The sequence below is a fragment of the Engystomops pustulosus genome, chromosome 1 (genome assembly GCF_040894005.1).
Source record: "Engystomops pustulosus chromosome 1, aEngPut4.maternal, whole genome shotgun sequence".
NCBI classification, from domain to species: Eukaryota; Metazoa; Chordata; class Amphibia; order Anura; family Leptodactylidae; genus Engystomops; species Engystomops pustulosus.
The window spans coordinates 81249611-81265572 of record NC_092411.1 but is presented as its reverse complement, the minus strand read 5'-3'; the positions used below and the strand labels follow the sequence as shown (position 1 = coordinate 81265572).

Sequence of the window (15962 nt, the reverse complement as noted above, 5' to 3'; positions counted from 1 at the left end):
TTAGGAGTGAATTATTTTCATGACGGACATTGAAAAATGCAAAAACATTTGGTGTGTCCACAGTATTACGCATTGGCGTAAAAATAATTCGCAATTCCTCCTGCATTTCCATTTGGAAGGAAAATTCTTAAAAAAAAATTGTGGTAACACAGTTGTCATTTCTGTATGGTGTAAGGACTCCCTTCAACAGCACTGGGCTTCGTTTATAGGATCTGACCAGCGCACAGGTCCATTTCCATGGACCAAGCACGTTCTTGTGCAACCAGCCTTCTATTTGGAATTCCATAGAAATTATGGTTGGTATTTATCAATAAAAAGTAACCATTGTTCTGTGGAGAGAAAATAACAGCATGCACTACTTTTATCGGATTCTCAGCCACTGTAGTATGCAATTTACCTCACCTGCGCATAGTTTTGACTGAATGGAACATGGCTCAAATTTAACATGCCCCAATAAAATAAGTCTTGTTTTTTTTCCAGATGCATTTAAATATTTGTGCAAAATTTGCAACTTTTTAAAGGAAACCTACCATCTCGGATGTACCTATTAGGTAGATCTAGTGGCAGGTTCAACTAATGAATGTCAGGGAAGCCCTTTTTAGGGCTAATCCTTGAGTGGTCTGTAACTTTATAAATCTTTTATCACCTAATATGCAAATATCTGAAAGAGGCTACTGGGGCGTGGAGTAGCCGGAGCTAAAGCTACACAACGCGACAACTCCACGCCCCAGTAGCCTCTTTGTATCCTTCTACTACGAGGTCTACTGGTAGCTGCGCGCACTCGTCCGAGCTCTGCACAGACTCTCTATGCAGAACTGGCGGCTGCACGTATTTCGCTCCGAAGCTATTAAGCATGTGCAGTAGCTCCGGAGCTGAGTACGTCTATGAGAGTCTATGCAGAGCGCGGACGAGTGTGCACAGCTACCAGGAGCTGCGCGCTCAAGATCTCGTGGGAGGATCCAAAGAGGCTACTAGGGTGTGGAGTAGCCGCGCCGTGTAGTTTCAGCTCTTTCAGATATTTGCATATTAGGTGATAAAAGATTTATAAAGTTACAGGCCACTCAAGGATTAGCCCTAAAAAGGCTCCCATTTCATTCATTAGTTGAAACTTAATAGGTAGATCCGAGATGGTAGGTTGCCTTTAACCTGCCCAGCAAAGTTTGCTGCAACCCTTTTTCCCCAGTACACAGATAAAATCCAGTCCCAAGCAGAGGTAGGTAAAAAAATGGAATGGCTAGCTCAAGATTCTGCGACTTTTATGTGACTTTTTTTAAAACTCAAATAAAATGCCAGTCCCATGGTAGTGGCCAGTGAGGAGTGGTGCAGACTTGTATGCAGTCCTGGGGGGAGGAGATATGGGGGACATGGGAGTTTTTTTTTTAAATTTGAAATCGATGCATGACGCGGAAACCACTCCTCACTGGCCACTTCCATGGGACTAGCGACACTGCGCTGCATACAGAAAGATAACCTTTTCTCTAACTTTTTTTTTTTGGAAAAAGCTAGTTTTACTATAAAAACTCCTGGGCAATGTGTACACTATTCTCTATGGGACATGGGAGAGCCAAAAAAAGGGTTCCTGATGACAGGTCCCTTTAACGATATTCCTAAAAGCTGTTTCTGATAATTTGGAGTGATATATGGAGTGTTTATAATATCATATATTTCAAATCTCATTAAGAACAATAATGATCCCCAAAAAAGTCAATTCAGAAATCTCCTTAAAAACACGGTAACCGATGTTCAATTTGTAAGCCATGTGACATCTAAATAAAATACCCAGACATTTTAAATATTATGAAAACATAAAGCAGACATATGGGAAATGTTAGTTAGTAAATAATTTGGGTGGTAAATCTATATGTCCGAAAACAACATAATTTAGCGTTATGAAAATAAACACAAAATCAGCCAAAATTTACCACTAACATGAATAACAACATGTGATGTAAAAACAACAACCTGAAAATCGTCTTGGTAAGTTAAAGTCTTCGATAAAAGCAACATATCCAGATTACAAAAAATGGGGCTGAGCCTTAAAGGGGATGTCCACACAATGGTACACTTAATTATTAAGCAAACATAAACCCTACTTTTACTTATTTAAGGCTACTTATTTTATGATTGTTACCTATATTTTGGAAATTACGTAATTGTTACTTTTCAGATTTTTAAAAAATGTTCCATGGACTGACAGGACTAAATTTAACAGTATCAAGGGTCCATTTACATAAGATAAATTTGTCAAACAATACCAATACAAAAACAATACAGAGCAATTCCTATATACTTTACATCCATTGCATATAAATATATAGCAGTTATGTCTGAACATTTTTTGCTTCCTAATAAAATATAGAGATTTACAAATAAAAGAATCATGCTGCACTGAGATGCATAACATCAATAAAAGCGGTAAAAGCAATTATATCACTAATTTGTATTTCCTGGATTTGCTGAGGTCTGTATTCAAGTATTATAAAAGCAGCAGATCACCATGAGGTCATTTTCTTCTGTAGTGGCTTGAGTACATTAATCTGATAAAATGTAAGTACAAGCAGAATTGGAAGACATATTAAATTTTAGTTCCAACTTGCAGATTCCATATTGCTGGAGGTAATAATAATTTATCATAGTTTTTTTATTTTTCACAAACTAGTAGATTTGATCTCCTGTGCTCCAAGATAGCCATTTTCCTCTCTGTGTGGTTTAGCTTTGCATCTTGTGAATTCTTCTGTGATTTCTAAAACACTTTTTCCTTTTGTCTCTGGGAGGAAGAATCCAATATATAAAGTGGTGCAGACACAAACCACTAGGAAAGGCATAAAGCAAAAATGACCAAGTCCTTGCTGAAACAGAGGTAAGATTAGTTAGTAGGTGGCGATATAAATATTTTCAGATAAAAAATACAGTCAGAAATAAGAAGCAAAACATATTGCCAGAAAAGTCAAAAAAGTTACACCAACATATATAGGACACAGTTATAAAAATTACATATAGGTTTGGCTACTGAAGTGTACTAGCACACTGACATGTGATCTCTGGTGAAGCTCTTTGAATGCTTTACATTAGTCTTAGGCTGCAATGATCAGCTGTAAGGTGTCTGAAGTTGTATTAATAATCTTTATTGTCATGACTTCTAAACATTTTGAAAATCCAATTGTCACTCTCTGGAGTTACAATTATAAAATACACCTGTTCTGACTTACATATAAATTCAATTTAAAGGGCACCTACCACCACAAATCTACCTATAAAGGTAGATTGGGTGGTAGGTGGATCAATGGGACGTGTGGATAGCCCTTTTAAGGGCTAATCCTCACGTCCCTGCACTTTTTTGATAACTTTAATTTGATATTTATTCAAATTTACTTATGCGGCTACCGGGGCGTGGAGTAGCCGCATATGAGATTACACGAGGCGGCTACTCCACGCCCCGGTAGCCACTTTACCCCTCCTACTCACCCATCTTCGGCGCGCAGCTCCGCGTAGCTGCGCGCCCTCGTCCGGCGATCCTGCCGTCTGCGCATGCGCAGAAGAGCAGGCCCGCGCCTGCGCGGTCACAACTCCGAAACAGGCACAGGCCTGCTCTTCTGCGCATGCGCAGACGGCAGGATCGCCGGATGAGGGCGCGCAGCTACGCGGAGCTGCGCGCCGAAGATGGGTGAGTAGGAGGGGTAAAGTGGCTACCGGGGCGTGGAGTAGCCGCCTCGTGTAATCTCATATGCGGCTACTCCACGCCCCGGTAGCCGCATAAGTAAATTTGAATAAATATCAAATTAAAGTTATCAAAAAAGTGCAGGGACGTGAGGATTAGCCCTTAAAAGGGCTATCCTCACGTCCCATTGATCCACCTACCACCCAATCTACCTTTATAGGTAGATTTGTGGTGGTAGGTTCCCTTTAAGAACAAACCACCAGAATGTATGCAAATGAGCTTGAGGGGCTCCAGTCTCCATTAAAACCTATGGAGCCTGGAGACCCTCAGGCTCATTTGCATACAGTTCTTCGTCCTGGTGGTAAATGCCCCCTAAAGAACTTATTTTGTATGTAACCCAGGGACTACCTGTATATGCAGTGAGTGTAGAGTAAAGAGCACAGGTGCAGTGTGAACAGGCCTAACTATATCATCTTAAACTGGATAAAATCTCACTTTCAGAACAGTTAACAATTCTCAAAATGATTTGCATACTATCCAGTTATAATTACTACATCACCCTGTAACAAACTTTTCACTCTTTTAAAATCATGTTGGCTTAGGCACACTGTGTGAAGAAAAAAAAACATATGACACTGGTTTGTCAGTGCATTTCACTGCACAGGATGTCACTCATCCTAGATTTTGTCTTGTATTTGTTTATGGTTCTTGTGACAATGAGCAGATAATATAAATATCATAAAACATTCTGCATACATGTTAACAGTCTGAACTCACCACAATAAAAGGAAAAGCCAAGCCCACCACAAATAATATAAGCCACATGAGGGAACCACAGATCATGTAAGCAGCAGGTCGGGCCATCTGGTCAAATATCTCGGCTGGCATTAAACCAGTAACACCAGCTTTAATCATGAAGAAACAGGAAAGTATGCGATTATAGTGCACAAAATACAGACACAATTGTGACCACTATGACTACAGGAACATACATTAATAAGGCAAAAGCAATAATATTAATTATAATGTATAGTAAATGAGTGTAACATGTTCTATGCATGTCCACTGGGAAATTTACAAAACTTTGTGTTCCATATTTACCTGGACCAATTCCAAAGCTCAAGATGTAGGCAAAAATGCAAACCATGCTAAGATATGGTATCCATGTAATGTGTCCCTAGTACACAGGAAACTCTGGATTAGGTTAAGGTTAAACATTAAATAGTAAGGACATTTTGAAAGGGTTTTATAAACTACTACAACTGCAAATGTGATCTACATAAATAAAACAATGGGGCAGATTTATTATAGTAAAACCATGTTCTACATGTTGTGCATCACATTTATTATTAGTTTTAAACACCTTGATTTAAAATTTGATGCAGTTTGTTGGAAAAGGGACAGGGTTTGTCAAATGGGGCACCCGATGGTAGCGCTTTTTTTTTTAACTTTTCTTCAATTACGTTGAAAATCACCCATTTACCTAAAAAATTTTTTGTCTGAAATCAGTTGGGTTCAGAGGATTGAGGGAGTTGTCACTATCTTGGCCTCCATAGATCCTTCTTTTGTAATTTTAAAGATGAGCATCTCAGTCAGCATGATGGCAGTTTTGTCTGCTATAGAGCCAGAGATACTGACATTTAAAGGAAATCTACCATCAAAATCAAGCATGGTAAACCAGGGATACTTACTCATAGATCCAGACACTGTGACTGTGGTAATCTTATATTTGTTATCCATGGCCTCCTTATAAAATCAACTTTTAAAATTATGCTAATGAGTCTAGTGGGGTAGTTCCCAGAGCCCCTCATTGCTGAAAATTCACAGACTGTTACAGTCTGCAAGGAGAACTTCTACTCTCCCACTGTGTGCAGAAATTTCCTCTGCTGCCATGAGGTTACATCATGTAGAAGGCAGGGGAAGTGCTGAGGGAGCAGGGGCAAGTGAGAAAGTATAACAGTCTGTGAAGCAACAGCAAGAAGAAGCTCTAGGAACTGCCCTGGTAGCCTTCCATGCTCATTAAAAAAAACTGTTAATTTTAAAACAAAGGAGGCCATGGATAACAAAAAAAAAGAAGAAACATAACTTGATAAATTGATTTCTTATTCTTTATTACACTTTTTTTGCATTATATTAACAACATTTATATTTTTTTTTGCCCTTTTACCTGCTGAGATAAGGCCACCATAAAAACCACTGCCCACACAGACATCAAGCTGTACCCACCCATCACCAGTACACGGCGTCCAACACGATCAATTACTAATGTCTGGAAAAAACAAATCAAAGGAAAAAAAATAAACAAAATTTGATTTATATGAACCTACAAAAATTCATCCTAGTTGCAGCTGCATCTAATGGAGGATTTTCTGATAAGACAGTATTTCTGCAATGGTGATGTCAAAGACACATCTCCATGTCGTCCTCATCAAAGACTTACTGAGTCCTAATAGTGTTGGTATTATTCTTTGAAATATGCAAATACGTTTTCCAGGATGGGACAAGGAAAACCAGCCCTCTTTGGCTGCCTCTAACCCTCTAGCCCTCTAACCATCAAGCATTACTTTCAGGAAGCCTTATCACATTATGAGGGATTAAAGGTAAACCAGTTTATTTATTCCAGAAGGAGCAGATTCCCAACTGTGGACAGCAGTGTTTTGACGTGGTTTCGCCTCTTCAGTACAGCGTAGGTAACTATTTAGCTGAGTGACAGGCCTTTGACTAGGATCAGGGAGTGAGGCCCCCTTCACACTTGCGTTTTACCTGCATGTGTTCTGCGCGTGTTTTTGACGTGCAGAACTTGCATTGAACTCTGACCCATTGAAATCAACAGACGTTGATTTTTTTTTTCACACACACATGCGCCTTCTTTTAACGCGCATTTTGCTGCTCAGCTCCCATCACTTAAATGAGGCAGGGCATGTGACATATGTATGTGTCATAACTGGTCTGCAAAGGAGAAACAGTGTCGGATCTCTAGTTTAATACCAAGGTTCTAGGTGATACATTTTAAAACTCACAATACATCTTAAGGCTGATTGCAAATTCCCCATGTGAAGGGGGTGTAACTAACAGGAACAGTTCACATCTCACATCCACCCTGCATTCCCATTATGCTTTTTAATCATGGAAGAGAATAATCAAAAATTGATGGTGCATGAAAGCTTTTCAAATTACAATAAACTTCCTTACGTCATATTTCCACTACTATGAAATGGCATCTGCAACAACACTGACGATGCTTAGGGTAGGTAGTTGTTGCGAATAGCACCCTCTCCATTTTAAGAGGTGCCTAGGAGACTGATCACCTCACTAGGAAGGCTCCAAAAGTTGGGAACTTATTGCAGCTGGAACCACTGCCTGGGAGAGGAATAATTAACATATCAATTGTCTGTATCCAATGATATGATGTGTTCTTACTGTAAAGCAAGCTGGAAGTTGGAGAATGCTGCCCCCTCGCTAGGGGAGTATAAACCTCATTGTTGGGGAGGGGGGAGAATATGGTCAGACTCAGAGAGTCAGTCAGTCTAAGCAGAAGCAGAGGACCTGCCTGTGCTGCATAAGCCAGGGTCAGACTTCCAGGAAGGGTTGCTCACTGCCTGGTTTCAGGCTGGGTTGGGTAAGATGGAGTCAAGTTCTAGCCTAGTCTCCTGAACTCGGGTGCATCTTACCCAACCCAGCCTAAAGTTACTACCAGGCAGTGAGCAACCCTTCCTGTGGAAAGAGATCTCACAGGCTCCCCATCCTTTACCACCCAGGGATCTCTATATACACGTCAGGGGTTGCCCCAGGGAGAACCAGTACATCAGCCTCTCCCTCCACTTTTCTTGCACACACCACCTGCAGGAGACCTTCCAGGCTGTAGGCCCGTCCTCCGGTCCCAATACCAAACACTGTGACCAAGGCCGCATAAGCCAGTCGCTCCTATATTCTGGGCCCCGGCTGTCTACAACCACCGAAGAAGGGCAAGGCCCCAGTGAGGGATGTTGCACATCAATTTAACATCAGTATTTGATTACCATTATTCTCTAATTGAAAGCCCTAGTGGAGATGTGGACTATATATTTACTATAACAGAGAAGTAATGAGCGCTGAACATAGAAAGAACTACTCACACAAGTGATTGAGGTGAGGAGCTCACAACTTCCTGTGCCAATCACAACATATTGAATCTTCTCCGAGGAGATTCCAGCTGCTTGAAATACATAGGATGCATAGAAGTACATCTAGGGAGACATAAGATGATGTAATGTGATGCTCATGTGGTAAAAGGTGGAATGGTAGACCAATATACATCTGTCATGTTTGCCTCACCGAGTCATTACCACAGAGTTGCATTGCACTGCTGAGAACCACAATAGTGAGAAGCTGGCGTCGCAGGGACGGATCCTGTATTAGTTCACAAAGGCTCTTTGGTCTCTGTCCTTGTATTGCCGTCTGCTCTGCCATCATCTCTTCCATCTCACTAGTAAAATCACAGTTTCCCCGAAGCCGTCGCAAAGCTGGACACAATAATACATTCAGAAAATAGGACTGCGGGATTAAATGACATTATAACAATTGCATATAATTTTGACTAGTTATTGACACGATTCTTACCAACCACACAGGAATCTTTATCCTTCAAATCAATCAATAAATATCGGGGGCTTTCAGGAACCCAAGGAAGAACCATCAGTTGAATGATACCTGGAGTCACGTTGCTAGCTAGGAGAAGAGGCCAAACCTCCTCACTGCCCAATATCTCCCTAAAATTAGATACAATCACAGGCATCAAATACAGTTTTGCCTTGTATGTTGGTGTTGTGTGCCAAAACATTGGCAAAGCAATAGAAAAATAACAGAGGTGGCTATGACGTAGGGATTAGGATTAGAAGCTTTCTAAATGCCTCATGCCATGTACATTATGGATACTACAGGCGGTCCCCTACTTAAGAACACTGGACTTACTGATGACCCCTAGTTACAGACCTCTGTATTTTGGTAATTTACTGTACTTAAGCCCTAGGCTACAATAAACAGCTCTAACAGTTATCAAAAGTGTCTGCAATTAAGATTTATTGGTAATCCTGGTTCTTATGACAATCCAATATTTGGATAAAGACCAACAAAAATTTTGGCTGGGGTTACAATTATAAAATATACAGTTCCGACTTACATACAAATTCAACTTAAGAACAGATCTGCAGAACCCATCTTGTATGTAACCCGGGGACTGCCTGTATTTAAATTAACCAAATTAAAATGAGTGTCCATGTCTTCTGCATTCATTATTAAACCAGATAAGGCTAAGGGATTTATCCCTTCAAGGACACAGCCACTGTAGTTTAAATTCTCCCATTTTTGCCAGTGTTGGTGGTAGAGCGCTTATTTTCTGCAAAACAAGTTGCATTTTTGATTAACTGCAATGTTAATGTTTTGCAGGGTAGATTAGCCATATTCAATGCATCTCAAAGTGTGGTGCTGGAGACCATTGCCTTTTTGCTATGAGCTTCAAATATATTAAATTTTTGTCGATGTGTTTGACTTTTTTTCCATGTTACCTGAGTCCTACCACTTGGCCCATCACCAGCCCAATTGCAGTACTGACTGCACATGATAAAGCACCTGTGCCACGCAGTTTTCTGGGGGCACTTTCTCCAAGATACATAGGTTGAATACACATACTGACTCCTGGAGAAAAGGAAAGACAAAATGTGTATAAAAATCATGAATGTTCCTCAAACAGAGGGAAACACTCTTATCAATCTGGCACAGTTCCAGTTTTTACCTGAATTGACACCAGCTAAGATTCTGCCCAATATGATCATTTCAAAGGACTTGGCATAGCGGCTCAATCCACAAAAGATGGCAGAAAGGATTATAAACAGATTATTGAACAGCAAAGACTTCTTTCTGCAAAAATAAGATAATAATATAGATAATAATAACAACAAAAACTAGAAGCATAGATATATACAGATTCATAATAAAAATTTTAAAACAGATAAGAATTTACAATTCCAATTTTATTTTTTCCTCAGGCTGTGCCCATAATGGATATCCATAACTCATCCACAAGACGGGTTAGAAGAAGTGCCTGTTTTATAGGGCACCAGAGCTAAAAACCCCCACTTATCCCCACTCTTATCGCAGGCATGGCAGATTTGCATGGAAAGAAGCAGTAGTGAAACTTGCATTCTAAGTTTAGGTGCTTAATGGAGTATATATAATGACCCCTCACAAAAGTCATACAATGATGGGTGACCTGGTACCCTCATTTTAATCATCACTGGGAGCCCCAGCAGTGATGAATAACACTTTTGTAGCCCAAGGCGTTTTGGACCAGGGGGAGGTGGAGGGGATACATGCATCAGACGCAAACCGAGCACCTTACATTACCCATGATAAAGTAAAGGTAGTATCGTTTATCTCCCTATTACATAATCATAAGTTATTTCATATATTAAATTCCTGAATATACATTACCTCCCCAGCCTGATAGCCATAGGACCTGCCAGTAGTGCTCCCATGAAACCACCAAGAGGGAACACGGAGACGATTATGGACCAGATGAGGGTTATTACCCAGCTGTCCAGCTCTGATCCATAGCGCTCTAGCCATGTCTCATTCACAAACTTTTGAATATGCTGTAAAAGAGATAGAAGGTATGTCACAGTATAATGCCACATTTTAACACATTACCTAACTATGTAGTTAGCAATAGCTCAGTCATTATTGGTGGACAATGTCACTTAGTTTTAAATATTCAAAATCAATTGGCTTTGAGGCTGCGTTCACGTGCTGTGTTTAGGAACACAATTCAAGCACAGCGAGAAAGGGTTTCTACTGTTCTTGTAAGTGTTTAGACCTAAAGGAATGTGATTATTATAAAAGAACACCCATTTAACTGGCAACCTAAGGTCGCGTTCACACATTGATACTAATAAGCCAGCAATTTTCATACAGGACAATGCCCCGAAAAAACAAGTAAAGAAGGCCTTTGAAACAAAAACATTGAAACAGTGAAATGTCCACATCAAAGTCCTGATCTAATCCCTATAGAAAATCTCTTGACAATCCTTGGTGACAAAGTTATGGCCAAGAAACCTCACAGAACTGTGGAAGAGACGGCCGAAATCCCACTGGAGCAGTGAGAGACTAGTGATGTTGTGGCCGCAGTCACTCAAACCAAAGGCCTGTGCACTTCATACTGTTTGGTGAGTGCAGTAACCTTATTATGAAATTATAAGTTTTTAAAACACTGTTCTAGTGGCCTGGAGTTCTCTTTACAAAATATCCATCAACTGTTGATCTATAGAGATCACATTATTTCTGAAATAATCAAGTGATCACATATTGTTCTCTTATTTTGATCTCCATAGTGTTCATCTTATAATCACCCTAATAAGGACTGTCCAGTATACTTACAGTTGTGGGTGCATTGATGATAGTGAGGTTGTACCCATACTGGAAAGTGCCCCCGATACCCGCGGCGAACATAGTAAAGAGCAGCACCCATCCCTGAAACACAAAATATGTCATTGCAGTGTAATTATGTGATATGTGACTATTGTGCACTGCTACTATATAGTTTTGGGCAAAAGAAGAACATGCTTGATGATAATCACAGTGGAAGCCCCACAATGAATTGTCTGGGTGTAACACAAATGCTACAGTGATGCCTGGCTGGGGGTGTAAATAGTATTATATGGATATGCTGATGGTCTTATATGCATTTGTATCAATCAGAGAAGCAGGGGCAGCTTCCAGAAGCCAGCCTCTACATGTATGTCAGTGACACGTGCCGTTTTTGTCGTGTTTCTACTGCGCATTCCAACACTTTTTTCAAATGTTTGCTAGCGTTTGTGTTTTTAACAATGCAATGCTTGATGTGCGTGAATTGAATGCAGCCGTGTCTCTTGGAATTTGCTGTTTGTGCATGCTATCACATGCGTTTCAAAACGCCGACCATAAATGCATGCGCAACTTTGAAAAACTCAATGAAAACATACCTCAAATAACGCAGACTAAAAAAAAAAACAGGGGAGAAAAAGCCAAGTTAAGACACTTTAACCTAAAACCCATTTAAAAAGCCAATATGCAAATATGATGCGACTTTAAAGGATGCAAAAACACAATGAAAAAACAGCCTCACGGAAGAGCACACACTGTGAAGGTCTGGTTATTACCGTTTTATTGCTACGTAGGAGCTTAACGGGCTTGTTCACTTTAACCCTTCAAGGACCTGGCCCTATTTTGTTTTTTCATTTTTGTTTTTCACTCCCCACAATCAAAAATCTATAACTTTTTTTACACCTAAAGAGCTCTGTGATGGCTTGTTTTCTGCATAAAAAACTGCACTTCATAGTGATAGTATTGAATATTCCATGCCGTGTACTGGGAAGCGGGCAAAAATTTTTTGAAATGCAATGAAATTGGTGAAATAACGCATTTGCAGAGTTTTCTTGTGGGTTTGGATTTTACGGCTTTCACTGTGCGCCCCAAATGACATGTCTACTTTATTCTTTGGGTCGGTGCGATCAATGAGATACCAAATTTGTATCGGTTTTATGTTTTCATACATTTACAAAAATGTAAAACTCGTGTAGAATTTTTTTACTTTTTGCCTTCTGGTGCTAATAACTTTTTTATATTTCAGTGTACAGAGCTGTGGGTGGTATCTTTTTTTGCGACTTTTGATGAAGTTTTCAATGCTGCGATTTTTTAGGACTATATGACCTTTTGATCACTTTTTATTGATTTTTTATATTTTTCAAAATGGCAAAAAAGTGCCATTTTCGACTTTGGGCGCGGGTGTTACCGGTAAGTCTTTGCTGCGATATGCAGCGAAGACTTGCCGGCTATGGAGGGGGCTTAGCCCGTGAGCCCTTTCCATGCACCCGCAGCCGACTCATGACGTGCTATTACGTCACATGTCGTGAAAGGGTTATGCTCATTCCAGCAAATAATTTATATTGTTTGTGTAATGAAAGGTTATACAAATTTCCAATATACTTTATCAATTCTTAGCAGTTTTGCTAGATCTCTTCTTGCCTTCATATGACAGGAAACTTCATTCTTTACTACCTGGTCGTGTATGTCACACAGGTGCAAGGCTCGTTATATCAGAGAGAGTAAACAAAGAATGAAAATTCCTGTTGCATGACAGCAAGCAGAGTAGTAGAAAAACTGGTAAGAATCGATAGAGAAGGTATATTGGAAATTTGTATAACTTTTCTTTACACAAACAATATCAATTATTTGCTGGAATTTGCTTAACGTGAACAACCCCTCTAAGGGGCTGTATTTATAAATACAGTGTGAAGCCCGTGTAAATATGCCGTATGGTGGCACAATCCCACAGTGCCGTGGATGGCACTCCCTGCATTAAACAGAAATATAATGCAGGCTCTATAACAGTGATGGCAAGCCTTTTAAAGACTGAGTGCCCAAACTACAACATAGACCCGCTTATTTATCGCAAAGTGCCAACACAAAAATTTAATATGTGATTTATACTTCCTGTCACAGTTTTCATTGATACCAGCACCTGAGGACACTAAAAAAGCAGAAAATAGTCCCAGGTAGAGCTGTCACTTTAAAATAGCTCTGTGCACAGCAAGTCCTGGGCTGTCTGAGACTGCAGGAAGGTAGCTAGAGTCATCTCTGGTGATGGCCTGAGTGCCCACAGAAAGGCTCAGAGTGCCACCTCTGGCACCAGTGCCATAGGTTAGCCATCACTGCTCTATAATGTAGCCCTCTGCCGGCTGAACAACTGTAATCAGTTCCAGCATGGCTGTTCGGTCGGTAGAGGGAGCGTTCCTGCATTATATTTCTATTTAATGCAGGGAGTGCCATCCACTGCACCGTGTGCAGCCCATACATATACAAGGGCTGCAAACATTGGCGTAAAACAGCCTTAGGGTGGTGTCACACGTTCCCCTTTTTGATACCGTTTTGTAACAGAATCAAAATGCACTAGGGGCAGACAACGGACAATCACATATCACATGCAAAAGCATGCAATCGGCAATCATCGCCCGGTGTCTTGTATTGTGTAAATGCAAGACAACGGTCGCTGTTTGCCAATCACATGCGTTTGCATGAAAACTCATATGTGATTGTCCGTGGGCCGTCCCAGTGCGTTTTGATTCTGTTACAAAACGGAATCAAAACGGGAACATGTAACATCACCCTAAGGCTACATTCACATGAACATATGGGGGGCATATATACGGCCAACGTATATGCAGCGTATATATACGTCCCCCATACACTACTATGGGCTCACGGCCCTGTATGGGAGCGGGACGGTGCAGCACCGTACCGCTCCGTACCCCGTAGAAAGATAGGACACGTACTATCTTTCTACGGAATACCGCGCTGTGCGCTGTATATTCCTATGAAGAGGAGCAGGGGTGAACAGCACTCATGCCCTGCTCCTCCGCAGCGCTGATGTATGTAGCCTAAGGATGTTTTACGCCCCAGTCTGCTTTGATTCCGTTACAAAACGGAAACAAAGCGCTAACGTGTGACACCAGCCCTAAGAGGAAAAGCTATGGGAGGGGGGGATTGGAAGGGGAGCTACTGATGGGTGGGCACAATAGGTGGGTGAGCTTCTGGGGTGCACAATATGAGGAATGTACAATAAGAGGGTAAGCTGCTGGGGGTTACAATATGAGGGGGGGCTTTAAGACCGTTTAAGGGTCGGTTTGGCACAATATCAGAGGGGCTACAATGTGATAGGGAGCTGTGGGGACACAATGTTAGGGGGGAGATATAGGCACTAGGGCTAAATTATACTGTGTGTGGAACAGAAGGTGCGGATTAGGGCAGGAGAGTTTTTCTTTTTTTATTTTCTCTCTTCTATCCTACAAAAGTTTAGGTATCCCAACATCTTCTTCATGAATTTTGTCATAAAAAACGCGATACAAAATCTTCACTTCTGAACATTCCCCTGGGAGAGCAATATGGAGGTGTGACTGCCATAGTATTCTCTGCACTGCAGGGTCACACTAGTGAAGTAGAAACTGAATGGGAAGACACCTCATCTTATATTTACTCTACACAGATAACTACTTCCGCCCCAACATGGAGGACGTCACCGCGCACGACGCCCACACGGGCTCTTACCGGTGTCCTTGCCTTGCTGTGAGGTTTTTCCTCCTCGTCGTCCCCCTCGTCTTCCATGATGTGCGGTAGCGCTGTGTGTATGTGCGGTAGCACTGTGTGTGTACTGGGGCTGGTGCACCTGCCTGTCACCGGCTACAGGATGACTGACAGAAGCCGGTGCTGCCGCTGCTGGTGCACGCTGCGGGTCTCCCTCACACGCAGCCGCCGTGTACCCGCATGTGCTCTGTGCTGGGGATGAATGAAGCAGCCGATAAGGCCCCCCCTTCCATAGGGGACGAGCATACTGTATATCTGGAGATATTGTCATCTCCTCAAGGGCGCAGCTATTAACCCCTTACAAGGTTTGTTACCTTCCTAATGGGAAATTTGTCAGGTACCTAAACAACATTTCCTTCTATGGCCAGCTCTGTGTCAGGGGCAGCTTAGGTGTAGCCTCCACACCCATGTTCTGACATCAACCCTGGTCCACACAATCCTGCATCAGGACATTTTAAGATGGAAAAATGAAGGTAACCAAAATAAAAATATAATGGCAGCCTGAAGTCTGCGTTCTGATGTGACCTTTGGATTGTGTTTCAAAACGCAAACACAGACTCCTCCTCCTGTGCGATTGCACTTACATCGCGTCTTGTTAATGTTTAGGCAACGCAAACGCCACGTGTGAACAAGACCTAAGGCTATCTGCACACATTACACATTGTCATGCAGCAAAACTGCATGTCAGTTCTCATCAGATACACACCACTTTCATGCGCCTGTGTAGTGTGTTTACTTGTGGTTTTTCTTCATCTTTTTTGTGGTCTTTCCTCATCTTTTCAAGCTAAAATGTGCGTCATGATTTGTGCAAACCCACAAAAGAAACTTAAAGCCATGTTGGAAAACTTACATCAATTTTTGTTTCGGCATCAGACAATTTCTGCACAGAACAAAAAATTGCATTGGAGCACAAAAAGCACAAAATTTCTAATGCCTCTTTTCAAAATTGTCTGCTGTCCCCATAGCAAGCTGAGCTGCCTTTCCGCAAATCGGGGAAAGTACAGGATTTGTTCTCTCTTGTGGAGGAGCGGGATAGCAATGTGCTCACCGCACAATGCACGCCTATGGCAGCCATGAGCGAGCTGCCCTGCTTGCATCTAGCTCAGGGCTGCAACTTCTAGTGCATTCACCCACAATAATATCGGATGAAGTA

At 41.4% G+C, this 15962-nt stretch overlaps 1 protein-coding gene across 5 annotated transcripts; it reads right to left on the bottom strand.

The window, feature by feature from the left end:
* Positions 1–1064: 1064 nt before the first annotated feature.
* On the bottom strand, positions 1065–14848 carry SLC2A11 (solute carrier family 2 member 11). Of its 5 annotated transcripts, XM_072145116.1 has the most exons (13): positions 14774–14848; positions 11653–11667; positions 11069–11161; positions 10127–10287; positions 9429–9553; positions 9202–9331; positions 8258–8406; positions 7973–8160; positions 7774–7884; positions 5826–5927; positions 4760–4835; positions 4436–4563; positions 1065–2849 (listed from the first exon to the last, which is right to left on the bottom strand). In XM_072145116.1, exons 1-13 carry the CDS (start codon positions 14828–14830, stop codon positions 2649–2651), a joined length of 1536 nt encoding a protein of 511 aa, XP_072001217.1. In that variant the 5' UTR covers positions 14831–14848; the 3' UTR covers positions 1065–2648. The 5 variants fall into 5 exon arrangements, with proteins under 5 accessions (XP_072001217.1, XP_072001253.1, XP_072001234.1 ...); XM_072145152.1 differs by lacking the exon at positions 4436–4563; XM_072145133.1 differs by lacking the exon at positions 5826–5927.
* Between the last annotated feature and the right edge of the window lie 1114 nt (positions 14849–15962).